At 40.6% G+C, this 26,084-nt stretch overlaps 2 protein-coding genes across 5 annotated transcripts in view; one reads left to right on the plus strand and one right to left on the minus strand.

Moving 5' to 3' along the window:
* RHOQ (ras homolog family member Q) overlaps window positions 1-6,378 on the plus strand; it is a 38,434-nt gene extending 32,056 nt beyond the window's left edge. Inside the window, exon 5 of one of the 2 annotated variants that reach the window (XM_061625437.1) lies at window positions 1,989-2,113. In XM_061625437.1, the coding sequence (XP_061481421.1) occupies window positions 1,989-2,021 (33 nt within the window). In that variant the 3' untranslated portion in view covers window positions 2,022-2,113. Of the gene's footprint in view, window positions 1-1,984 lie in introns of both variants that reach the window. The other variant, XM_061625436.1, reaches the window with a different exon arrangement.
* The window catches only part of PIGF (phosphatidylinositol glycan anchor biosynthesis class F), a 44,266-nt gene continuing 20,516 nt past the window's right edge, over window positions 2,335-26,084 (minus strand). Inside the window, exons 5-6 of one of the 3 annotated variants that reach the window (XM_061625434.1) lie at window positions 17,212-17,320; window positions 2,335-2,691 (exon numbers count right to left, since the gene is read on the minus strand). In XM_061625434.1, the coding sequence (XP_061481418.1) occupies window positions 2,578-2,691; window positions 17,212-17,320 (223 nt within the window). In that variant the 3' untranslated portion in view covers window positions 2,335-2,577. Of the gene's footprint in view, window positions 2,692-5,697; window positions 6,204-8,654; window positions 16,816-17,211; window positions 17,321-26,084 lie in introns of those variants that run through there. The other 2 variants (XM_061625435.1, XM_061625433.1) reach the window with 2 other exon arrangements.

Consider the following 26,084-nt stretch of genomic DNA (forward strand, 5'->3'; position numbering starts at 1 on the left):
GGGCAGGACACAAATATTGTTACAGAACTGCTTTATTAACCTGTAATCATCTCCTCTATTGCGGCTTTCAAGTGTTGCAAATCCATAAACATTTAAAAAGTTGCAGAACAGCACAATGAAATAAATTAATTGATGGCTGTTGTATGAGCACTAGAAAAATGCAGCCAGGGGCATTAGGGCAGGGACAGGTAACTTGTGCCTCTCCAGGTGCTTTTGGACTACAACCCCCATCATCTCTGACCATTGGTTATGCTGGCTGGTGCTGATGGGAGACCAATAACAGGAGGGCCACCTGTCCCCATGTCTGCATTACAAAGTGAAGGAGACTTGGCATATGGAGTGCTGGTTGGCAAGCAAATACTATGAACAGGGCACAAAAAGAACCAAAGAAATATTGGGTGCACACATTAAAACAGGAATGGCATGGCCTTTATGGTCCATGCCAATATTGAATGCTAGTTCAATCATCTTTTTTTCCTCCTCCCCACATATTAAAAAATAAAGGTGCTTCATGTATGGTTCTTTAAATACTCGCCATCTTTAAAAACAAAACAAAGAACAATCAATTTGAAGAATTGCTTCTGGGAATGAGAGTTGAATTCATGACATCAGAGGCACTAACCAGTCAGTGCTGTATCCAGCCAATTTCTCCTATAAGCTTATCAATTTTGCAGAGCTTGATCCTGGAGAGCAAACTGTTTGTGGAGTCACAGAGAGTGTGCTTCCACAATGTCCCCAGTGCTAAACTAATGTTATATCTGTACTTCCTTTTGGATGGAGTATGAATTCTCAAATCAGCAAAACATCAAAATGTGCAATTCTGCTTTCAGACTTATTTAGTGGAGAACCTTTTCACAGAAACTGGGAGTGTCTAGACTGGTTGCTGTATTTGATGCATTTGGAGATGGCCGAACAGAGTACAATCTTAAGGAGTTAATGAAACCATTTTGCTCATGAATAAAACATAGTGGCCCATTTAATATTTTTTAATAATTAGAAAATAACTGCACAATGGAAGACAATAAACACATTAACAAAGTGAGTCATAGAGAAGTAAATTTTTTGGCTGTAGCTTTAGGGCATTCCAAAATGAATACTATTTAAAATAACAGGTGAGGCAATGCTGGGTTACCATGACTACTTTTATCAGCTTATTTCTGCTTGAAAGTTTAATCTCTACAAAATTGCCTGAATAAATTTATTTTATTTTTTGCCTGTTCTGCCTTCCTAAAATGTTTTACAACCAGATTGCCAGCAGTAAAGCAAACTAACAAAAACTCCACTGCTTGGGTCTTACAGTTCTAAGCATCCGAGGGGCCATAGGAAGCATTGGCTCTCCCACTCTGAGCATGTAGAGGGAGATCTGAGCCAGACGTCTTGTTCCTGCATGCTGTGGAAACCTCCTTGGCTCTTGCCCTACTGATATCAGAGCTCTGATGTAGGTAGGGTCAAAGAGGGAGTACGCTGGAGGTAGATCAGAAGATTCAGTGCTTTCCCAAGACCCCCAGAACACAAACAAAACCAGGGAGGAAACTATGCCGGCCATGGAACTTTCCAATGGGAGGGAACTGGTTAAAGGGCAGTTGGGGGGCAGGGGGAGAACACCGAGAAAAGGCCAGAGGAGTCTAAGCCTGCTGTCTGGCTTTTCCTTGTTTTGCCCGTGCAAGTCCAGAAAGGTGGTGGATGTGGCAGTTGAACTTCCTTCAGATCCCTCTTTTTTGCCCCTTTGGGAGCACAGTCTTAATGTGTGTTCTTCAGAAACTGCACCTCATGAAAAGAATGCTAGATCTGTCATCAGAAGACAAAGTGAAGGACTAACCTCTTTTCCTGGAGGGTTAAACACTAAGATGTTTTTCACAGGGCAAAGACAAAACAAACCTTGATGTTTCCATAAAAATGAAGGCCCCACGAGCTCACAAATAGAGTTTGGGGAGGATGGTATGTGTGTCTGTGTCGCTATTAAAGGCATTTGTTTTCTTGACAGATAGGAGCCTACTGCTATGTGGAGTGCTCGGCTTTAACCCAGAAAGGACTGAAGACTGTTTTTGATGAAGCTATTATAGCCATTTTAACTCCAAAGAAACACACAGTGAAAAAAAGAATAGGCTCGAGATGCATTAATTGCTGCCTGATCACGTGAGACCCATTGGAACAAAGGCCACACATACTGTGAAATTTCCAATACTGTGCAACTATACACTTAAAACAACGATGACAACACCCTATCAACAGATAATAGATCAATTGGGAAGCTGATTTTAAGAAATTGGCATTTGGTAAAATCCAGAATGTGTGTGGGGGAAATCCCAAATCTGTGAAGGAGCAAGCACCATCTTATTACAAATACTTTATTCAGGCTGGAAGGAAAGTACAATCTCTCAGGGGTAACATAAATTAGGACAAGCGACAGATGCATCATCATGTTGCCACGGCATGCATGACCATGCTGTGAGGAGGAGGAGCAAGGCCTGACGATGCTTTGAAGGTGTTTAGATAGCCTTTTGCTTTGACCATGGTCTCTGCGCAATCACTATGGAATCGGCACAACAGCAAAAACGCCTTCTCTCTTTGTGTCAGTTATCTGCTTTTGTACGTAAGCTGCTTCCTGTTCCAGTATATCCACAAAGGTGCAATAAGGAGACTGGCCACGTAGCCAAAGGTGGCTCCAAGTGAACAGGAAATGGGCCACACCTGAAGGAAGAGAATGCCATGTTAGGAGGAGACCAAGGAGGGTGAAAGAGAAGAGGTTGGCCCCCTGATGTACTTTTATGAGCACAAGTTTCCGGTGTAATCAAAAGAAGGAACCAAAATGCGGTACAGGATCCATTGCAGAGCTTGACTTGCTTTCTCAGAGAATGCCAAAAGTGTTAATGGTCATCCCACATTTATTACGCAAACACTAAATGTTGTACAGTTTTTAAATTTGTGTGCATTGAAATATAATTAGGCTTCTGGGTATTGCAGATGACACTTGATAATTCCCAGAACTACATGGAGAGTTTTAACTTGCCAGTTTTGGGGCCAGGGCTGCTGATGTGCTCCTGCTTTGCAATGATTTATTTTTATGTTATAACAGTAGATGGTTAATACAGACTGTGCTGCTTCCTCCCTACACACCCACACCAAGTCATGGCATTCTTTTATTGCTAAAAGTTGTGACAAAATGTTTAGCAACAATGCACAATTGAATGAAGCATACCAAGGAAGACCATAGACCAGAGGTGGACAAAAGGTAGAACAGGATCTACTGGTAGATCTCTGGGTGATTTCCAGTAGATCACCAAAGATTTCTGACTCCCAAGTGTTTAACAATGGAACAACTCTCCCCTATCCAAATTAGGCTGTTGAAATGAAGAAAGCCTGGGGGGTGGGGGGGGGAAAGCCTCAGAATAGATTTTTGTGTGAAATGACTGTGATCTCAGGTTTGGCACTGATAACAAATTCCTAAACTGAGATAGACCCTGTTCCTTACTTCTACATCTACCCCTCTTTCTAAGCCACTCTTTTGCACTCGGCTCTTGCTGCTGGATGTGGAGGTTCTAGGGAGGGGGGAACCCAAGCAGATCCTGCAAGCCTGGAGTTTCTCCACCCCTGCCATAAACTACAAGGAAGTAAGGTTGGGCTGATGGCACAGTATCATACTCTAATAGTTGGGAGAGGTACCACATCACCTACCTCTTCAGCTGCCAGCAGCAAGGAAGTCTGTGTGAAAAACTAGGTTCTGCCACCCTGCCCGGAAGCATATTGTATGTCTGACATCTCTTGAGCTTTCACCCCACCTCACCTGTGCTTTTCTTTACTAAAAAGGCTGCAAGTGCCTGAAAGATGGTGAGTGTGCCCACCCCCAAAATTAGGTAGGCAGCAAAAAGAGAAAGCAACTTCAAGGAGGTCAGAAGCACAAACCACACACACTGAATTCAGGTCTTGAAAATAGAACATAGGAACTGTCTGTGATGAATCAGACGGGCCCATTCTAATCCCAGTGTTCTGCTGCCTCTAACACTGGCCAACAAGATGCTACTGGGAAGCTGGCAAGCAGAAATAGCCACTTATGTGCAAAACCTAAGGCTGTTGCCCTGTGATGATTCAAGTGACAGCAGGTACCATTTAGAATATGCATTCCCTCCAGTGTGAGAGGAGGATGCCTCTTCTAAGATTTTGTCTGCTACGTGCAGTTTTTTATAACAACTTAGGTAAAAATTAATTATCATGAAAAAACAACCAACAAGTTGCCAAACAAAGCAGGGTTTTTTTAAAAAAAAAACTGATCTAATCCACTAAATGTTGCTACCCCAATAAAAACGGATGCATGTGAAGTCTTAACTGACTTCAGTCTCATGGATATCACTTGGTTTACTCTAAGCATCAACTCTTGAGCCAACCCAAAGTAAATATAAAATCTAAACATTTGGATGAACATCTAAAAACACTAAAGTCAACTAACCATGCTCAAATTTTGACTTCCTTGAGGATCAAATTAATCAAAGATTTAAATATATGCACAAATGCCGAGAAGTACAATTGAAATGACATGAAATAAAACTCAACTCATGCAACATCCCCATTCATTTTAACTCTTTTTTGTTTGTAATTCCTAGCAAAGTGGCTCTTAACCTGCATTTGCAAACTGTAGTGGCACACTGTTTCATTGTGTTTCTTGGCAGTTCTCCACAGCCACAAGAACTACAAGCTTGCTATTTAAAAATTAAAGATTCCTAAGATAATGAATTCTATGCCAGCTAACCAAATCTGCACCTAGCACACAGCTCCTGCAAACATATGGAATGCAAATAATCCTGGGTGCAAGACTAATGTATGCTGTACCCAAGCATCACAGGAATAATTGTATGTGGTAAGCAGCAGTCTCCCAATCTTGCATCTCCCAATCTTACACTGAGATTGCTGTATTGCTGTATGTATGGCATTGCTGTGTGCATTGATGATAAACTGATGCTAAATGCTGATACTGTACAGTCATCCACGCTTGTTCTATGATATTAAAGCCCTATGCAGATATTCTCAACAATTGCACTGTCTTGCCCCCCCCCGACCTTCATGTGCTGGGAGTCACATTTGAATAGGGGCCTTTGCATGTAGAGCTGAACGGGCATAGGTAGGATCTGTGCACCTCATACTTCTCAGAAGCGTGTGTGTTTATATGGTGACCTTACAGAGATCTTCATGTGTTGGGCTGTGTTGTGTATATATCAGGCACTGCCCAAGTGGGCATGCCAGGAATATGAAGCAGGATGATGCCCATAGAGTTCCTTAGATGGGCAATGAGCAATTATTCTAAGTAAACAAATAGAGAATGCTCTTGGTACCAATAATTCATTCTGATATTGACCTCAATAGTTGGGCAAAACCTAAGATCTATTTTCAACAGGTGAGAATGTAAGAAGAAAAGGAGTGACCCCAGTTCTGAAACATGCTGGCTCCAGGTCATCACAACATAAACGGCCAACTTTTGTTAACTTAAAGCTGCAACTTGTCTAAGGGTCAGGGAGTGAAAGTAGTGTTGTGCTGCAGCCTCTGCTTTTTGTGTCTGCTCTGGGTACAGGCCATCTTCACTGTGCTTTCTACTATTCTGAGATACATGTATGTTATATCTTACAAATTTTACAATACAATTTTACTGTATTTCATTAATTTTACAATAGGCACAATTGTTTTTATCTCCCCCCCTTTGCTCTGCCCCCCCCGACTGTCATCTTGTGGACAACAAGCAAAATGTAACCTAGGCATGTGAGAAACTTGTCTCTCATTCTTTAGCTTTTAGCTCCTGTACCAGGTTTGCAATGCACAAACTCCAGCACTAACTATTTGAGGCAAGAGGGCAGGAAAGACAGCTGGCTTCCACTTCTGCAATTTCTTCTTTTAGCCGTTACTCTTTTCATCACACCCCTCGTGGCACATTAATCCAGCTTTTTCTTTTTGCTATCTGGAATTTATGATGATTCAGTCTTCCTGCACTTAAGTATCACATTCCTAAATGTTATATAGCATGATTTGGAGGTCTTTAGGAGTGTAGCAAAGATGATGGGAATCATCTTTTCATGACGTGCCTTAGGTACTCTTAATTGACCTTGCTTCAGTCTTCTATTCGCTGCTTCAGAAGAAGCTCATGGGTTCTCTCAATTACTGTTGCTTTTTAAACCAAAGATTTGCTTGTTCCCATTTGTTGACACAGTGCCGCATATCTTCTGCAAAATGTTGAGAGACTTACACATAAGACAATGTATATTCAATGCTAGTATACTGTGTTCTGTGGCCCAATGAAGGCTGTATCTCCACTGGACATTTTCATTCAAAATAAAACTCAGATTCATCAGGAATTGACCAGTCTTTAGAAGATAATAAAAATGTTCTGGTCAGTGACATGCTGGTGTTTATATATTTACTTACCTTCTGATGCCATTTATGCCCAACAGGCAATGGTGAACTATGTATATTTGAACTTAACTCTGTATCCTCGTCCTAGATGGGTGTAGTTGTCTGGGGTTGTAACCTGTTACTTTTTGGGGAGCAGGATCCCAGTCAGGTCCCTATGTATGAGCCAATCAGCATGAAACGGTAACATGTTAGCCACAGAGAAGTGTCATTGTCCTTTCATGCTGACTGAAGCCAATCAGAGTGAAAGGAGGTGAGTCAGCCACTGAGAATACTCTTCTCAGTAGTTAAAACAGCCTCCCCTTTCATGCTGATCTGCTCCTAGAGATGTCTGTTATAGTGGAGTGTGGACTCTTGAGATAACAGGGAGAGCAAGGGAGATGTGGGAAGAGGGGTGTGGCTGTGAGGGAGCGTGGCGTAACTATTATGAAAGGACCCTGCAGTTCTGAATTTGCCACTTCACTACTGCTCATTCCTACATATCATCCACTGCTCAGTTAAACCAGCTCCTATTTGTCTGCCATAAAGGGCCCAACCAAATATACCAGTTCTCATCTAATAGGCATAATTCAGAGAGCAAATGAGGGCCCTGGGTTCATACATTCCCCCTTCCTCACCCCCTTTAACCCCAGTTAAGGGAAATATTAGCACTGATCTTAACAGTGGCGAAGGCTTACCTAGTTTCCTGCTTGACCAAGATTCTCAACTCACCTTTAAGCTTGGTTAATGTCCAATTAAGGCAGGAAAGGGAATTTGCTGAGGGGAGAAGATGGGGTGTAGTTTCCGGATTCTGTGACCTAGTCCAATGGGACCCTGTATGGGTGCACTAGTTTAAAGAACTTAGTGATACAGTAGAAAAGCCTTCACCAACCTGGTGCCCTCTCGCTGTTTTGGACTACAACTCCCAGCAGCCCCAGCCAGCATGTGCTGGGTGGTCTAGTCCAAAACATCCAGCGGTAACCAGATTGGCAAATGCTGCAGTCTTGTAGACTAACAACGTATGGGACAGTCTTCAAGAAGTTGGAATCTTTGTGGCTTCTTTTTTATGAATCAATATCTTGGACATCTTCATCTATATACACGTGCATTTAACTAGAGCTGCCAAATGCTACTGGGATTATTTCTAGTGAGAACAGCTTTTTTTCCCCTTGCTTGAAAAAGTGCTTTCTAAACCAGAAAAATACAAATAACTCCCCCATCCATAAACATTCTTCAGCTTTTGATACCTTACAGTCATCACTTTTACATTCTCCCACACCTTGTCTCATAATAAATGCATCTGTGTTGGAATCACCATTAGATTTTTTAAAAAAAGATTTTTAAAGAATTTTTTAAAGATGGTTTGTTTTTAAGATGTTTTAAAGATGTTTTTAGTGTTTTTATTTGCTGCCCTGGGCTCCTTCTTGGAGGAAGCCCGAGATAGAAGTGTTGTTGTTGTTAATAATAATAATAATAATAATAATAATAATAATAATAATAATAATAATAATAATAATAAATGTCAGAGACATGGTAAGAGGCACACAGCCTGGTCTTTAGGAGATATCTTCAGGAATGTTTTTTGACAAACCAGTTTGTTTTAAAAAAATACAGTGGCACATTTTTTTCAGTAAATAAACCTTGTAATGAGGGACAGGTTTCTTTTGTTTTGCACTATTTTGAAGAGGCTGGTGAGGCCAGGAGTCACAGAACTGCACAATTTTGTGGTGTGTGCCTAATGTGGCTTTGAAGCAGGATTTCTCAAACAGGAACTGCAAAGGAAGCCAAGAGGGAAGATCATCAAAAGCTTTTTGTGTTGTGCTTAATTTTTTTTAAAAGGGGGGGAGCCCACTTGGGGCTACATATAGTAGCTCTTTGGATCCTGGCCACCAGCTGAGTGATACCACTAGACATTTTATCAGAATTATTATGTCTGTTCCAATTTTCACAAACTGCCTACAACCGTCACCTCTGAATCCTAAACTTTGCCCCCATTTTTTTCTCTCTGGTCACAGCCACACCATCCATTTGAAGCACTCTTATACCACTTTAACAGTCATGGCTCCCCCCAAAAGGATTTGGGGAACTGTAGTTTGCCAAGGGTGCTGGGCTCTGTGAGGAGTCTCCAACAACGCTCAGCACCTTTAATAAACCACAGTTCCCAGGATTCTTTGGAAGGGGAAGCCATGACTGTTAAAGTGATATATAATAACTATAATGGACTGCCTTCAAGTTGATCCCGACTTATGGCGACCCTATGAATACGGTATAAACGGAATTCAGAGGGGGTTTACCATTGCCTTCCTCTGAGGCTGAGAGGCAGTGACTGGCCCAAGGCCACCCAGTGAGCTTCATGGCTGTGTGGGGATTTGAACCCTGGTCTCCCAGGTCGTAGCCCAACACCTTAACCACTACACCACACCGGCTCTCACAAAGTGATATAAGAGTGCTTTAAATGGATGGTGTGGATGTGACCTCAGTCTAATACACCGATATCCTTGGTGTGTACTCACACAGTTGTGCACATGAGACTATCACAGGCACATGACACTTTCCCACCAATTGTCATGCTCCCTCCAAAGGAGGATGCTGCTCAGGTGGGAAAATCTCACAAGGCTGGCCCCATCCACATTGCAAAATTCACTCACACTCCTTCCTAGTGAGGGATCACTGAAGGGCATTCCATTCGACTGGGGTGTGAGGGTACTTTAATCATCAAGCAATGTTAAACCTAAAAAAGTTTACTTGGACAGGTATATTATCTTGAGCCCTCACCGGTTTTTGAGTTTCAGAAGCTCTCACTTATCACACTGATAGATCAGTAAGCTTTCTACTAAATTTGCAATCACTGTCAAAGAGAAGTCCCAAGGGCTTTCCATTTGCAGTTAGCAGTTTGTCAGGATGTCAAAAGCGGGTGCAGTGCTTTTGAGGACACCATAAAACAAACAGGTGGGCAACATCAAACTCATGGCAAGCATGCAGCCTGCAAGTTTCATCGTTCTTATATTTAGCATTTACGCAAGACTTTCAAATGTTCACAGTGATTCACATAAATTTACTATGTGATCCTCCCAAAAAGGCTGTACAGTAGGTCACTATTTTTATTGCCATACTGCATACGATGGCAGGGGAAAGATGAAGGCTGATAGAGAGTAGCTTGCTCGAGGCGTCCTAGCAAGTTCATGGCAGAGGTGAGATCTGAGCCAAAGACTTTGATAACTCAGTATCCTAGCCACGATGCTACATCAGCTCTCATTTCACAAACTGTCAAGCCTCCATGGACACTTTCATTCAAGGGCTGTTTCAAATGCTATTTTTGCTCAGAAACTGATGGAGTACAAAATACATATGTCAAACCATTTATAAATGCATGAGTGAGAGCTGTACTTTTTTACTTGCAAGATACATGTGCCTGAAAACACACAAGTGCACAAATACACCATGCATTGTTTTTTGTATATAGGAGTTGGGTTGAGGACAACTTTGAAGGCAACCCTAGAATCACAACTTTAATTTCTCTTGTCATATCCAATAAGAACCTAAACTTTTGCCCTTACCTTGTGCAAATCAGATCAGGCGATGACATTTCAATAGTTTGTTCTACTTTTAGATGAAGTTGTACAGAATTCCATCAAGTTTTTTAAGAATCACAAAACTCATTGTCACAGAAATCTAATCTTTGTAGTCTTTAAATCGAATTGCCCATTACATGAAAATACTGTCCTTTCCAGAATGTGAAGCCACTTAGTATAATAACACATTTTGTTCAGTTACTGGACAACATTTCAGTCTATTCCAATAAAAGGAGCCTCTGTCTCTCCACTTGGTGCAACACTGCAGCAAGTGGATGGCATGCCACTCTAAAGTGGAAAATCCCACTTTTCTGTTTCATGAAATAAAAAGATGGTAAAGTTTAGTAGAAATGATTGTGTACTTCTCTCTGACCCTAAACTTGCAAGGGAACCAGCTAACTTAAGTACTCAGCTAATATAGCTTGTGGACCAAAATAGGATATGACAGGTTGTAACCAAGTATGGCATTATTAAAGAGTGGTTTGGTGTAGACAGTTAAAGAAGTCATCAACAGAGTTTTAAAACAGTTGCAACAATTAAGAAAGATAAACTGATTTCTTTGCATGAGACAATCTCCAACATTACAGGACAATAAGAGTTGACTAAGTGTGCTTGTAAAGCTAGTAAAGTGATGTGCATGGGAAGGACCCTAGCTCAGGAGTAGAGCACCTACCTTTCACAAAGGTCCTAGGATTAATTCCTGGCATCTCCAGGTAGAGTTAGAGAGCCAGTGTGGTGTAGTGGTTAAGGTGTTGGACTGTGACCTGGGAGACCAGGGTTCGAATCCCCACACAGCCATGAAGCTCACTGGGTGACCTTGGGCCAGTCACTGCCTCTCAGCCTCAGAGGAAGGCAACTGTAAACCATTTCTGAATGCCGCTTACCATGAAAACCCTATTCATAGGGTCGCCATAAGTTGGGATCGACTTGAAGGCAGTCCATTTCCATTTTTCCAGGTAGGGTTGGGAGAGTCCCCTGCCTGAAACCCTGGGGAGTCACTGCCTGTCAGAGTAGACCATGTTGAGCGAGTTGGACCAATGGTCTGACTCGGTATAATGCAGCTTCCTATCTTCCTGTATTTCAAGTACCATAGTATCACATGTGAGCAAACAAACAAGAACTCTTCAAATATGATCGGTGCCTAACTCAATGCCATAGTAAGCAGACCTCTTTTTGGGTTGAAATGTTTAGTCTGGCTAATAGCCAAAATGTTTTCACCTGCTACTCTTGTCAGTTGTTTGTTACATAATTTGGGCAGTAGAAGCCCTCAGTTTCACAACTAGAAGTGGGGTTAGTCACTTTTGACAAAGACACCATCCATTTACTGCAGTTTCTAAAAACGCATCAAGTGGAGAGAAGTGGGGGTGAGGTGGAACGCTGCTGATTAGGTTTTAGTTTTCACTTGTAATAGCATGCCTTACAGAAATGTCATAAGTTCAATAACCAGGTTTTTAAAAACAGACTGCAATGCAAAAATTATTTTTTAAAAAGAGAGATTTGAGCCACCAACCTATTTTTGGAAAAAAGATTAAGTGATGCTTAGCATGACATATATTTATGAGGGCTAACTATTTCTATTTTCAGCCCATTTAATTGTATTTCCACTTTAATTTTATAGCTCATATTGCTTTATAAATATTCATTGGCACAGAAACAAATTTTTGCTGAAGCCTGCAGTTTTTAAAAGTCTGTGTTTGAGGAAACATGCTATTTTGTGTAGATCTGCGGGTGTTGAAAATTACGTGACTATCACCAATGCACACAAATTACTAAAGGGGAGGAGTGAAAAAATAAGAAATTAGAAACAAATATTTTTAATGTGAGAAATCTATCAGGAAGATGAGAGGAAAAAACCCAAAAGTGTTAAACAAGACTTCCCCATTTCATAGAAAGCAAACTTAAAAAAAAAAAAACACTTGTCAGAATCCACTCACAATAACAGCTCAAAGAGATTTTAAATGACTTTTGTAAAGAACGACAGTGGCCTGGTTCACCTGTCATGCTAAGCCAATCCATGGCTGCTTTGCTCCTTTCATCATTTTTCTGCTGAGCCAAGCCATAGCTTGGCATGTCATCCCTGCCCAGGCTCATAGTTAGATCTTTTCAGAGTAACCATGAGCTGTAATCAAGGTTTTTTACTTGGTTTACAGCTTGGGGTTTGCCTGGGAGAGCTAAATCACAACCCTGGACATGAATGATATGCCAAGCTAAACTATGGCTTAGCTCAGTGTGCTGCACCAGACCAGGGACAAGCAAAGCGACTGCAATCTCCTCCCCAGGAGCACACATGTTCATGCTAAACCATGGTTTGTCTTAGCATATCGTGAGACCCAGGCCAGTGTGACACAATAGATTGAGTGTTAGCAGTTTGACTGCGAAAACTGGTTTGTTTCAACATTGGCAAGATGCCAATGGGATTGGTTTGCATCAATAACCTCCTAGCTGAATCCTCCATCATTAGTGTAGGGCTATGAAATGGCAAGAGTGACCTCCAGCTAGTGATAAACGTAATACAGTCTATGCAGCAGGTTTCAGTAGCATTTCAGACAAGCTTTTTGATTGCCCCTTTTTGATAAACTGACATCAATGGTTGGGAAGAAAGTATTCAAAAATGAAGTTGGACAAGCATCTTTGCCAGATTCTTTTGACTAGTGACGGTGAAACTTTCTTGGCCAAGGAATGCACTACCCCAAAGCAAAGCAAAATGACTGGACAGGATGTCTGGATGTTAGTGAGGAGACAACAGGGTCTTTTCTGCAGTAGCTCCTCATCTATGGAATGCTTTCCCCAGGGAGGTCTACCTGGTGCCAATTTTGTCACTGTCCTGATGCCAGTCAAAAAGCATCTCAAAATAGATCCCAGCACAGGTTACAACAATTTAAATTCAAATTGAAAACAGTTTAAAAACAAAATTACAGTCACAGCAACAGGGTGCATCCTGAAAACATATCTCAGGTGTCAAAGGCCAGATAAAGAAATGCACATTCAGCATATGACAAAAACTATATAATGAAGGTGCCAGGGACATCCCCTCTCACAGGCAGGAAAGCTGGCATTAAGCATTTCTTTTCTCCTGATTCAATGGCAACGTATTTTTTTGAAAGCTTCAGATCTTGAAAGAATACAAACTTCCCCAATCAATTTATTTTTAGTTCTGAAAGTCAGTCATTGGTAGAAAGCTTTACTTTTTTCCAAGAAAAGGAGTCTTAATGGCTTCCACTCCAGTGACTCATCATCTACTGCATTGCTTTCGTCTAGAACAAGATGAATGCCCATTTACAAGCTCCTTTTGCATCATAAAAAAGGCTTTCATCCCATTTCCCTATAAAAGAGGATAATAAAGAAAACAAGGCAACTTCCAGGGGGGAAGCCATGCTGGTCTTTTGCAGCAAAACCAGCAGAGAGTCTTGTAGTATCTTAAAGACAAAGACATTTTATTACAGAATAAGATTCCATGGACTGCAGCCCACTGCATGCTGGGAAGAAATCAGAATTGTTTTTAGTAGTGATGGATTTGAAGGTATGGCTGCTCTGCAGCCCAGGGTATGGTCTGAAGGCACATGAAGCCACCACCTTGTTGAAGCTAAGGAGGTCTGGGTCTGGTCACTGCAGATGTGAGACCACCTAGGAACCACATACAGTATATGCCCCCTTGGGTTCCTTGATGAAAGAAAGGCCGGATATAAATGTAAGAAAATAAAAATAAATAAATAAAACATGCCCCCTAATAAAGTTGCTGGGAGTCTGCCCAGCCCCTTCCAAAGGTGTGCATGTGTGTATAGTCCAATAGGAAAATATTAGTGGCAGGCAGTTTCCTAAACTGGCAAAGAATCTTGTAGCAACTTAAAGACTAACATTTCTTTTGTGGCATAAGTTTTTGTGGATGAGAGTCCACTTTGTCAGATGTACAAAGTGGACTCCAGTGCAACAAAGGCTGATGCCACGAAATATTTTTTAGTCTTTGAAGCACCACAAGGTTCATAAGAATGTAAGAACAGCCCTGCTGGGTCAGACCAGTGGCCCATCTAGTCCAGCATCCTGTTCTCACTGTGGCCAACCAGATACCTACAGGAAGCCTGCAAGCAGGACCTGAGTGCAACAGTATGCATGTGGTTTTCAGCAACTGGCATTCAGAGGCATACTTCCTCCGACAGTGGAGGCAGAACATAGCCACTGTTTTTGTTCGTGTTGCTGAAATGGACTAGCAAGGCTAGAGATTCCTAAGGAAGCCTCTCCTCCACTTCCCTTTGAAGCTCTCCAAGAGAGTCAGGGAGGCTTCTCATAGGTCCAAGTAAGTCTGAGGTTATGCCACTTCTTTATTTTTTAATAAAGGTTGGTCTTTTTTCTCTGGCCACTCATGAATTCCTTCTTCCCTGCCCCCTTCTGGCTTCTGCTGGCAGGTCCAGCCCAAGTTCCGTTTCCTGCCTTTTCGGACTGCAACAGCTGATTCTCAGTGTGCTTTGTACATGGTACCTAGTACATGTATCTTATCAAGGGTGAGGAATACGTTGGCACAGAATTAGACCTGGGCCTCTTTAAAAGACTTGAAAGCAGTAACCCAATCCTTCTCCACTTGCTATTTTAGAATTTTCTAAAGATACTCGTCCATGCCCTTTACGCTTGGAGGTGTGTGTGTGTATATGCTATACTTGTATATTCATAGAAAGGGAGATGTTAGAACCATCCCTGGTTTATTTTAGTCTGAAATTTTATTTTAGTCTGAAATAAAGTCTGCATAACACCAGTAAGACCCAGGTGAGACACCTGAGTCGCACTATGGCTAAAAATTCCTCCTCTATGGATGGGGCTGTGAGAACAGTTTAATCCACTTCAACAGAATCTGTCTAGACCCTCTTCCACTTGTTTAAAAAGAAAAAGAAAAAAAGGAAAGTGATTTTAGATTAGCTTCAAAGTCAGAAAGATCTCCAAATGACCCAATGCACACAGGGGTTATGCAATTCTAAAATGGTGTCAACTGCCAAAAGCAGTTCAAGCAGCTGCATTTGCAGCTTTCCTGCAAGCTTCACATTTTCCCCACAAGCAGCAAAAAGGTCAAAGCTTGCCAGGGCTCCGTTTGAAAATTGCAAAATATGTTTTCGGCACAGGGCTTGGCCACGCCACTTTCAGAGATCAATTGGAGCCAATAGCCCATTCCAAATGCATTTTGTTAAGTGCTTTTAATGGACTGAAACTACATCACCGCAGGCCACATTCTCAGATGACATAAAAGCTCGTGGCCCCCATGACATCAATGGAGCAATGCTGACTGACCGTGTGGACTGAACTCCAAGAATGACATTCCTGTGCCATTAACAAGAAACCAGGCAGTACGTTTTCACTAACTGACCCAGGAAATCATCTGATAGTCATGTACTCCACACTGAACTGCCTCGCACAACACAGTAAGCCAAACTACGGCTTACTGCAGGGGAGAGGAACCTCTGGCCCGCAGACCAATCTTGGCCTCCCAGGGAGAGGGCCAGTTTGGCCCATGGGACCATTTTCCCCAAACCTCACCAATCTACCAATCAAGCAATGTCATTCATTATGTCATTCATTATGATGGGTGGGAGGATGGCGTTCAGTTCTGCCTTGGCTGTTCATGCTTATTCCCAGCAGGAAACAGATGCTCACAGCCAAAACAGGGCATGGCCTCCCTGCTCATAAGTTGATGGGGGGGGGGCGTTGCATCCTGCTCAGTTTGACTGCACCTGTTCTCTGCTGCAAACAGGCCTATGCAACCAAAGCAAGCAGCCCTGTTTTTTGGGGGGGGGGATGAGCTACAAGAGGGACTTCTCCCACTTGTAGCTGACACTTGCAAAATGCAGGCTTCTTTCTCCTCTCCTTATCCCCTAACCAGCTGCTTTGCTTCTCCCTGGTCTTTTTTAACCCTGTGTCGCCTGTCCCAGCCTCACGGTCACCCTCTCCTTGCTGTCTACGTGGCGTAGCCAAGAGCAAAGCTTGGCTACAGCTCATAGTTAGCCAGAAGAGAGCTTAAGCACAAGCCTGGGTTTGGATAACATGCTAAGCCAAACCTTGGCTCAGCATGATGTGGGAGTAAAAAAAATGCCAGGGGAGGAGCAGAGTGGCTACTAGCTCTTCTCCGGGACGGAGCCCGCACGTTCACAGTTTACTGTGTCATGTGAGCTCCCTCCCATTGTGGAAAAAGCTCCATCATCTTTCAGTCAATGATATGTAATAAATACATAAAACAATACAAAACAACTTGTAGCCATAAGGGTCTTTTCGCTGGTGAGCCCATTTTGGGGGGTTTTAAGCCCATTTTATTCTGCCGTGCTTTGGGGTTACCTTGATCTCTTCTTCCCCCTATGAAGTTATGCTTTTATGTTGTTGACTCTGTTGTGGCTGTTAGCTTATTTATTTTCAATGGATTTTGTTTTTAATTATTGTCAGCTGCCTTGGAGACCTTTCAGAGCTGAAAGGTGGAGGTATAAATATAAGTAAGTGTTTGGGCCAGATTTAAAGTCAAACTGTTAAAAAATGAAAAGAAAAACCCCACTAACAAGCCGCATGACATTTTACACACTTCAGAACTGTTGAGAGATATACAAGTTTAGACATCTCACAATGCGCCTTTACCACAAAGCTGCTTGGAAGTCTTGCTTCTAAAGCTCAGCTTCCAATTGCGCAATCCCAACGGTTGAGTTCATTACCACCAGATGTGGCAACAGCCACTACTTTCAATGGCTTGAAAAGGGATGGGGAACCTCAGGCCCGGGGGCAGAATGTGGCCCATCAAGATTCTCTCTCTCTGGCCCTTGGGACTCTGCAGGCCACATCCCTTGCATCCTCCTTGGGTCCTTTTGACTGGCTGGAATGCAGCCTTGAACTCTTGATAATGATTCTTGCTGGTCTGGATGGAGGACAGAGAGGGGTTTGTGAGGGTATGCAGAAACAAGCCTGCTATACAAAGGTAACATTCACATCCATTGCTCCGTCCACTTTTGCTTCTGGCCATGCCCACCACTAGTGGCCTTTAAACTGAAAAAGGTTCCCCATCCCTGGATTAGATAAATTCCAGGCGGATAATTTTATCAATGGCCATTTTCCAGAACAGGTTAATCTGGTGGTCTATCTCTAAACACCAGGTGCCTGGCGACAAAACAGGACAGCCCATCACTTTCGTGTCCTACTTTTAAGTTTCTCAAAGGGGTATGGCTGACCACCCTTGGAAACACAACACAAGACTAGATGAGCCTTGGCCTGATCAGGCAACGTTCATTTATATATAGAAGACGAAGAGACCAACCTGCCATGGTCGATCCCAATCCAGTGGAATAGGAAATGCTCCAAGCCATGCGCCCACCACACTACACATCGTTGTAATCTGTAGACTGCTATCCCAAATGGACATTGCCCTGGAAAAAAAAAATCAGTAACACTGAAAAATGCATGCATGCTTGCATTCATTCACAGCATTTGGTATCGGTTCTAAGGCTGCAATCTTAAACACGCTTACTAGGAGGTAGGTTCCACTGAACTGCAAGGCTTACCACTGGTGAAATGCACAGGTCAAGATGAAAAACTGCCGATGTCCATGCTAAAAAATAAACGCCACGCTTGACTTACATACCACCAGCAGTTCCTCCTGTATGCAGAGCTGTGGAGTTAAAAGTGAATTACTTTTAAAGCCCAAGAAGGTCTGGGCCCTACATACCTTAAGGGTACCATATGAGCCTTCCTGATTGTAAAGGTAACCACAGGAGGGCTTGTTAAGGTTTTCCCCAATGCTCTCAACACTGTGGAACTTAGAAAGCTGCCTTATACCGAGTCAGACCATTGGGGTCCATCTAGCTCAAGATTGTCTGGCCGTGGCTTTCCAGGATTTCAAACAGGATTCTAAGAACATAAGAACATAAGAAGAGCCTGCTGGATCAGGCCAGTGGCCCATCTAGTCCAGCATCCTGTTCTCACAGTGGCCAACCAGGTGCCTGGGGGAAGCCCGCAAGCAGGACCCGAGTGCAAGAACACTCTCCCCTCCTGAGGCTTCCGGCAACTGGTTTTCAGAAGCATGCTGCCTCTGACTAGGGTGGCAGAGCACAGCCATCATGGCTAGTAGCCATTGATAGCCCTGTCCTCCATGAATTTGTCTAATCTTTTAAAGCCGTCCAAGCTGGTGGCCATTACTGCATCTTGTGGGAGCAAATTCCATAGTTTAACTATGCGCTGAGTAAAGAAGTACTTCCTTTTGTCTGTCCTGAATCTTCCAACATTCAGCTTCTTTGAATGTCCACGAGTTCTAGTATTATGAGAGAGGGAGAAGAACTTTTCTCTATCCACTTTCTCAATGCCATGCATAATTTTATACACTTCTATCATGTCTCCTCTGACCCGCCTTTTCTCTAAACTAAAAAGCCCCAAATGCTGCAACCTTTCCTCGTAAGGGAGTCGCTCCATCCCCTTGATCATTCTGGTTGCCCTCTTCTGAACCTTTTCCAACTCTAGAATATCCTTTTTGAGATGAGGCGACCAGAACTGTACACAGTATTCCAAATGCGGCCGCACCATAGATTTATACAACGGCATGATGATATCGGCTGTTTTATTTTCAATACCTTTCCTAATTATTGCTAGCATGGAATTTGCCTTTTTCACAGCTGCCGCACACTGGGTCGACATTTTCATCGTGCTGTCCACTACAACCCCGAGGTCTCTCTCCTGGTCGGTCACCGCCAGTTCAGACCCCATGAGCGTATATGTGAAATTCAGATTTTTTGCTCCAATATGCATAATTTTACACTTGTTTATATTGAATTGCATTTGCCATTTTTCTGCCCATTCACTCAGTTTGGAGAGGTCTTTTTGGAGCTCTTCACAATCCCTTTTTGTTTTAACAACCCTGAACAATTATCTCCTAGCCCTACCTGGGGATGCCAAGGATTGAGTCTCTTCTTGAACCTGGGACCTTTGGTATCCAAAGCAGATACTCTGCCATTCAGCTATGGCCACTCTGAGCTATGACCCCACAGAAATCCAATCTATGATGGACCTTTCTCTCTTTTGGCCTATCAGGCTGCATCTTGACATAATTTAAAGCAGCTCATGAAAATATTGCCATTTTGGCAGGCATCTGGAATGCATGTTTTGGCTACTATTTTATAATGTTAATGTTGATGTATATAGCTACTAGGGATTTTACTACAGAGATTAGTGATGTTACATTACTGTTGCAATATTCTGTTGCTTTTGTGTTGTCTTGCTTTTAGGATTTCTAATGTTAGCAGTTCTGTAGACTGTATGCCACTTAATGCATTTTTATACAAAAGAAATATGGACTGGTTCACCTGTAATGCCAAACAATGGTTTGACTTTATGTGCCCTCCCCTCAGGACCACATACTGTTCTCTCCTCATTGTCTTCTCATGCACAGCAACTCTCTCTTGCCTATTCTGATTTGAGGTAATCCACAATGTGTCCTTTATTCACATTTTAAAAACGATGGTTTGTCCTTGCCCTACAAACCCAAACTGGAGACTAGGAAAAGGAGGGAATGGCCATGTACCAAGGAAGGAGGAACTGCATGAGCTTCGAGATGGGGAAGAAATTCAGCTACCTACCTAATTTGCACTTCCTGAACCAATCTGCAATCCAAAATGCAGTTACCGTTCAAAATTTGCACTTATCCCAGTTTTACAGTGCAGTTCTCCATCCTCAAAAAGTGTTAAAAATGTTTCAAAGATACATAGATTAGGGGAAAGTGCATATTAGTAAAATATTACATAAAAACACTTGTATTAGAAGAAATTGCTTGCAAAAATGTATGTATTAGGAGAAATGCACACCAAAAAAAGTGTATGAATTTTCACACACACTTAACGTAAGATTCAAAAAATGAGAAACAGACAGAGTCAGATTTCTCCATCCCTAATGAGCCCAAGAGTTGTTTGCATAATGTCAACAATGGTTTGATGCAATGTCCAAACCATTCCATAGGCAATTTTTAAACATAATTGAATTCTCCATTTAAGGCTAAACCTTTCAGAATTCTTCTAAATAGCTATAGTTTATTCATTTTACTGAACACATTTGCCTCTGCCTCACCTTCAAAACAGCATAAAAAACTCATCAGAAGGTAGAGTTCAGAAAGCACCAGCGTTGAAGTGGCACTGTGGCAACTCTGCATCATACGATGTGGGCTATGCATTCGGCTGAACAAAACAACTGGGGCAAAGCCTCATCCTTAGTCGCATTATAAATAAATAAATCTCACCAGCATTGGTGCCATTTATTGATTCCATGAGGTATAATGGGCTTTTCAAAATGATTCACTTTTAACATACTGCAATTTCTCCCACTGTGTAAGCTTTTTAATTAAGTTCAGCAGGGCATCAAAGGCTCATGGCTGAGAAATTCTAGTTACATTAGAGGGAAATCTGATTCAAATCACTGACATTTAATTAGTTGTAAATCAAAATTCTTGCATGATTGTTATACAATCCCTGATAGAGACCAATGTGGAAGAACCACAAGGGACTGCTTCTTCTTGGACCTAGACCCAGATGTCTACCCACACAAGTCTGATGAGATTTATGTTTGCTTACATCAGGAACTGGATTTTATTTAGAACTGGTCTGGTTTATTTTCACCCCTGCTGAGTAAATAGTTGCTTATGTAACCATATTGGAAGGGGGGGGGAAGAGAAAATTGGCAAGCTGTTAAGTATCTAGACTGCAGTGCCAGAGTATGCAATAGCACCTCATGCAACAGCATCCCATTCTAAATGTGGCCTATCTGTGCTTTACTGCAGCGATGTGGAACCTGTGACCCCCCAGATGGTGCTGTGCCCCCCATCAGTCCCAGCCAGCATGGCCAGTCATCAGGGATATTGGGAATTGGAGTCCAACAAATTCTGGAGGGCCACAGGTTCCCTCATCTCTGCTTTACATATGAAAGTGTAACATGATTTCTCTTTCCTTGTACTTGCCAATAGGCAAGATCTATATCAGGATGAAGCCAAACCATTTGCACATTTGCAAAAACTGACCATTTTCCTCCATAAGGCCCTGCATACTGACTTTGGTCAGGTGGCAAGGCTCTTTTGCACATCCCACCTCCATTGGAAGTGTGGATGGTAGGAACATATGAATGAGCCTTCTCTGCTGTGTCCCCCAAATCAAGAAACTCCCTGATCCCTGCTTGGTCCCCTCCCTACTGGAGTTCTGATGCTGGTTAAAAACTTTTGTGTTGTGGAAGGCCTATGGTCCCTGCGGTTTTTGATCATTATTTCTAGCTCTTTCCATTCAGCTGGTTTTATTTACTGCTTCTCTCCATTTTGGTTTTGTTTTATTTCTAATTGCCCCTGTTTTTTGAAATTTTGTAGTCGTTTGCAACTTTGGGCATTTTGCAAGAAATGGAAAAGCAGGAAATGACATTTTATTTTTAAAACACATATACTGACGGATGAATGCATATCTGTACCCATGCAAAAAAGTAACGTAAGGAATGAATTGCACTTTACACAGCCAACATTTTTGTCTCTTCTACAGCACACTGTAAACTGTGGATTTTATTTATTTATTTATTGCATTTGTATACCACCCCATAGCCAAAGCTCTCTGGGCAGTTTACAATTAAAAACATTAAAACATATATACAAATTTAAAAGACACCGATTTAGGGAAAGGCTGTAGCTCAGTAGCAGAGCATCTGCTTTGCATGCAGAAGTTCTCTGGATCAATCCCTGGCATCGCCAGGTAGGGCTCCAAATGTCTGCTGCTGCTGCCAGTCAGTGTAGACTATATAGAGCTTGACACATCAGTGGTACAGCAGCTTCCTATGTCAGAAAATACAGGGGGATGGATACTCTTAGCAGGAGCTTTGATTCAGCTTGTATCAATTTAAAAGTGGTAAATAAAAGTAAGCACAATGACTCTTAGTTTTCACAGAGAAGACTTCATGTGAGCCTTCATTGCTTGGTGTGAACAAATACTTTGCCATCTGGTTGCAACATTATTACTGTATACACAGAAAGAGGGAACAGCAACTCTTCTCCAAGCTCACGCGTTCATGGCAGACACAAAATAAGCCAAAATCACAAGGCTGGAATAACATTTCAAAATCCTTAAGTGTATTGGCGCCTATGAAATCAACCCCAGCATAAACAAATACTTCTTTGTAGACTACAAGAGAATATCCCCTGCTTAGTCTGTAACTGTATTTATCCCATTATATGCTTTGCTTAGTCACGATACCTGCACTAAAACAGACTTTGGCCAAGGAAAAGAGAGATAAGCAACTAAGCAAAATGCTTCATTCCTTCTTTTATTTTAAGATGTCAGACATACACTGCAAAAACATTTCAGCATTTATAGGTCTAGTCTTAAAACACCTTTTGCTTGTTTAGGTTTATGCACCTTTTTCATGACTAAACAGCTAGCTAAAAGACATAAGGAAGGGAAGGGACAGTTACATATTTTTCATTTTTTTATAACTAGCAACAACAGTATGAGGACTGGAGCTGGAAAAAAAGTGTCAAGATAGCAAAAGTTACAGATCACACTGAAATAAATCACAATGGTTAAAAATCTGGAACAGATTGTGAGGAGCTACAGAAAGCATTCAAAACACAGAGAGTGGGCAAAGGAACAGCAGATGATGCTCCAGGTGGTATTGCGGGGGGGGGGGGGGCTGCAAATACATATACATTTTTTTACTTTTATATTCCAAATGAGCTATTGCTCAGGAATGAAATCTGAAGGCATTGTGGATCACCTGCACACTAGGAAAGTCTTCTGCAACAAAACAGGGAGAGTTTGTGCTGGGAATTAATGGATTAAATTAAACAAATTAATTTTTTTACATTTTTTATTCATTTGAACTCAATTCCTGTTGTTTTATGTTTTTATACTATTGTTTTCCTGATTTCTATGTTGTATTTTGGTTTTAATTATATTGGTTTTTTATGTTGTAAACCACTGAGATATTTTAAAATATTAACTGGGTTATAAATGAGTTTTAATCAATTAATCAATCAACATGTGAATTTGCCTAAAATTACAGATTTTCAGAGACAAGCTATTAATGGCCCTATCACGTCAAGAGAGATATCTGAAGCTATAAGTAAAATTAAATTAGGAAAGGCACCAGGACCGGATGGGTTATCAGCAGTGTACTACAAATGTTTAGAGGAGGAACTCTTGTTACCTTTACAGTATACAATGAATTCTATTTTGCAAGAGGGGAAGATTCCTGATAGTTGGAAAAATGCTAATATAACATTAATACCTAAAGAGGAGCAGGACCTAACTAAAACAAAAAATTATCGGCCGATATCTTTATTGAATAATGATTATAAAATATTTACAATGATTTTGGCAGAAAGAATGAAAATAATATTGCAACAATTTATCCAGGAAGATCAATCGGGTTTTTTACCTAAAAGACAACTACGTGATAACGTCAGGAATTCTTTAATGTGTTGGAATATTTAGAACAACAAAATGATAAACAAGCAGCTTTGATCTTTTTAGATGCTGAGAAAGCGTTTGATAATTTGAATTGGAAATTTATGTTTAAGGTTCTGGAGCAAATGGATTTTGGAGATAATTTTATTAAATGGATTAGATCGATTTATACATCTCAGAAGGCACAGATAATTGTCAACGGGGGCTTAACGGATTCATGTGAAATACAAAAGGGTACAAGACAGGGATGTCCGTTATCTCCCCTTTTATTTATTTTGGTCTTAGAAGTGCTGCTTAGAGATATAAGGCAAGATAAAAGGATTTCGGGATTAAAGATAAAAAAAGAAGTATATAAACTGAGAGCATTTGCTGATGATTTGATGATTGTATTAGAAAATCCTTTGGAAGGAATTAATGTATTGATGGATAAATTAAAAGAATTTGGACCATTAGCAGGATTTAAGATTAATAATCAAAAAACAAAGATGTTGGTGAAAAATTTATCTCTAAGGGAACAAAAAGAGTTAATGGACAAGACAGATTTCACAATAGAAAAAAAGTTGAAATATCTAGGTATTATTATGACAAATAAAAATTCAAAGTTGTTTCATAATAATTATGAAAAATTATGGACAGAGATTAAGAAAGATATGTCAAGATGGGATAAACTACAGTTGTCATTAATGGGTAGAATATCTGTGATAAAAATGAATGTATTACCGAGAATGATGTTTTTGTTTCAAACAATACCTGTAATATCCTCTGATTTACCTTTTAAACAATGGCAAAAATATATTTCTAAATTTGTATGGCAGGGAAAAAAACCAAGAGTTAAATTTAAACTATTACAAGATTCCAAAGAAAGAGGAGGATTGGGACTACCAAATCTGAGACTTTATTTTGCTGCTTGTTGTTTGGTCTGGATAAAAGAATGGATTTTACTGAGGAATAAAAGACTATTGGATTTGGAGGGCCACAACCTGAAGTGGGGATGGCATGGATATCTATGGTATGACAAAGTAAAAGTTAATGTGGACTTTAATAATCATTTTATAAGACGTCCTTTGTTGAAAATATGGAATAGATATAAACCAAGGTTTTGTTCCAAAATACCATTATGTGTCTCAAGTCAAGAAGCGTTCTATAGAAGAGAAATGGCCGGAAAAGAGAAATGGTTAACTTATCAAGAACTATTAGAAAATGTGCATGGAGAATATATAATGAAACAGAGAGAACAACTAATAAAGGAAGGATATAGTTCTCAATGGTTTGCCTATTTACAATTGTTGGAAAGTTATAAAATGGATAAGAAAATGTATGGTTTTGAAATAAGTAAATCTGATTTTGAAATATGTCTGTGTACAAATGATGAATGTATAATTGCGAAAATGTATAAACTTTTGTTAAAAATGGAAATGGAAGAAGAACAAGTAAAAGAGTGTATGGTAAAATGGGCAAAAAAATTTGGTTATAACATACAAATGGATCAATGGGAAAATATGTGGAAAAAAGGATTGAAATTGACACTATGTTACAATCGTAAAGAAATTTTTTATAAAATGATGTATCATTGGTACATGACTCCAGAAAAGTTGTCAAAAATGTATAGCAATGTTCCTAATGTTTGTTGGAAATGTAAACACCAAGAAGGATCATTTTATCATATGTGGTGGTTGTGTAAACAGGCGAAATCATTTTGGGCACAGATAGGTAGGATGATGCAAAAAAATCTAAAGATAAATACTCAATTAAAGCCAGAATTTTTTTTATTGGGTTTTATGGATAAACAAATAGAAAAGAAATATGGAAGAATAATATTATATAAGATTACGGCAGCAAGATTATTATATGCACAAAAGTGGAAAATGGAATCAACACCAACAACGGAAGAATGGTTATTGAAATTAATGGACTTAGTAGAGATGGATAAATTGACATGCTTACTTAGAGAAAAATCGACAGATACATTTCTTAAGGAATGGAAGCCTCTCTTAGACTTTTTGCTGAAAGATCAAAATGAAATGATGATAATGGGATTTGACGATTAATTAAGATAGCCTATGGAGAAAAGTGATCTTGTATGTATTAAGGGACAGGTTTGATATATATTATATACTTATAGCTGATCTGCGACAAATCGGAAGTCAAGATTTTTATTGTACTATTATGTTTTTGTTTTTGACTTTGTTTTGTTTTCTGAAACTTTGAATAAAAATTATTTTAAAAAAAAATCAACATGTGACTTTAAAAAAACCAGTGATGCACCCAAATCCTGACTACAAGGTTTAACTATGGCCATCTGAACTAAAACCAGCTCTAGCAGAACAAAAAAAACAGAAGACAGAGAAGCGTAACAGGAATCAAGAGGGACTGGGAAGAACATGCACAGAATTTTAATAACTGAACAAACCAATATAAGATTTTAATTTAAAAGTAAGTTTTAGAAACATTTAGTTTGTGGAGGACTTTCAGTGTTACTAGAGGGATCTCAGGGGAAAAAACCCAGATGTTGATGTTGCATTCCAAGGTCCAACAACAACAACAAAAGTTTTAAAACTCCTTTGAAAGCCACAATTTTGGTTTAATCAGCAAAATCCAAGTTGTAAAGTTTTCCAGGCTGCATCTTGATGTCATATATGAATGCTTCCCCACTGGGTGGGTAGAACCTTCCTTGCATGTTGAAGACTAGCATCTCAAAGAGAGAGAAAATTAGCCTAGC

This window comes from Rhineura floridana, chromosome 4 (genome assembly GCF_030035675.1).
Source record: "Rhineura floridana isolate rRhiFlo1 chromosome 4, rRhiFlo1.hap2, whole genome shotgun sequence".
NCBI classification, from domain to species: Eukaryota; Metazoa; Chordata; class Lepidosauria; order Squamata; family Rhineuridae; genus Rhineura; species Rhineura floridana.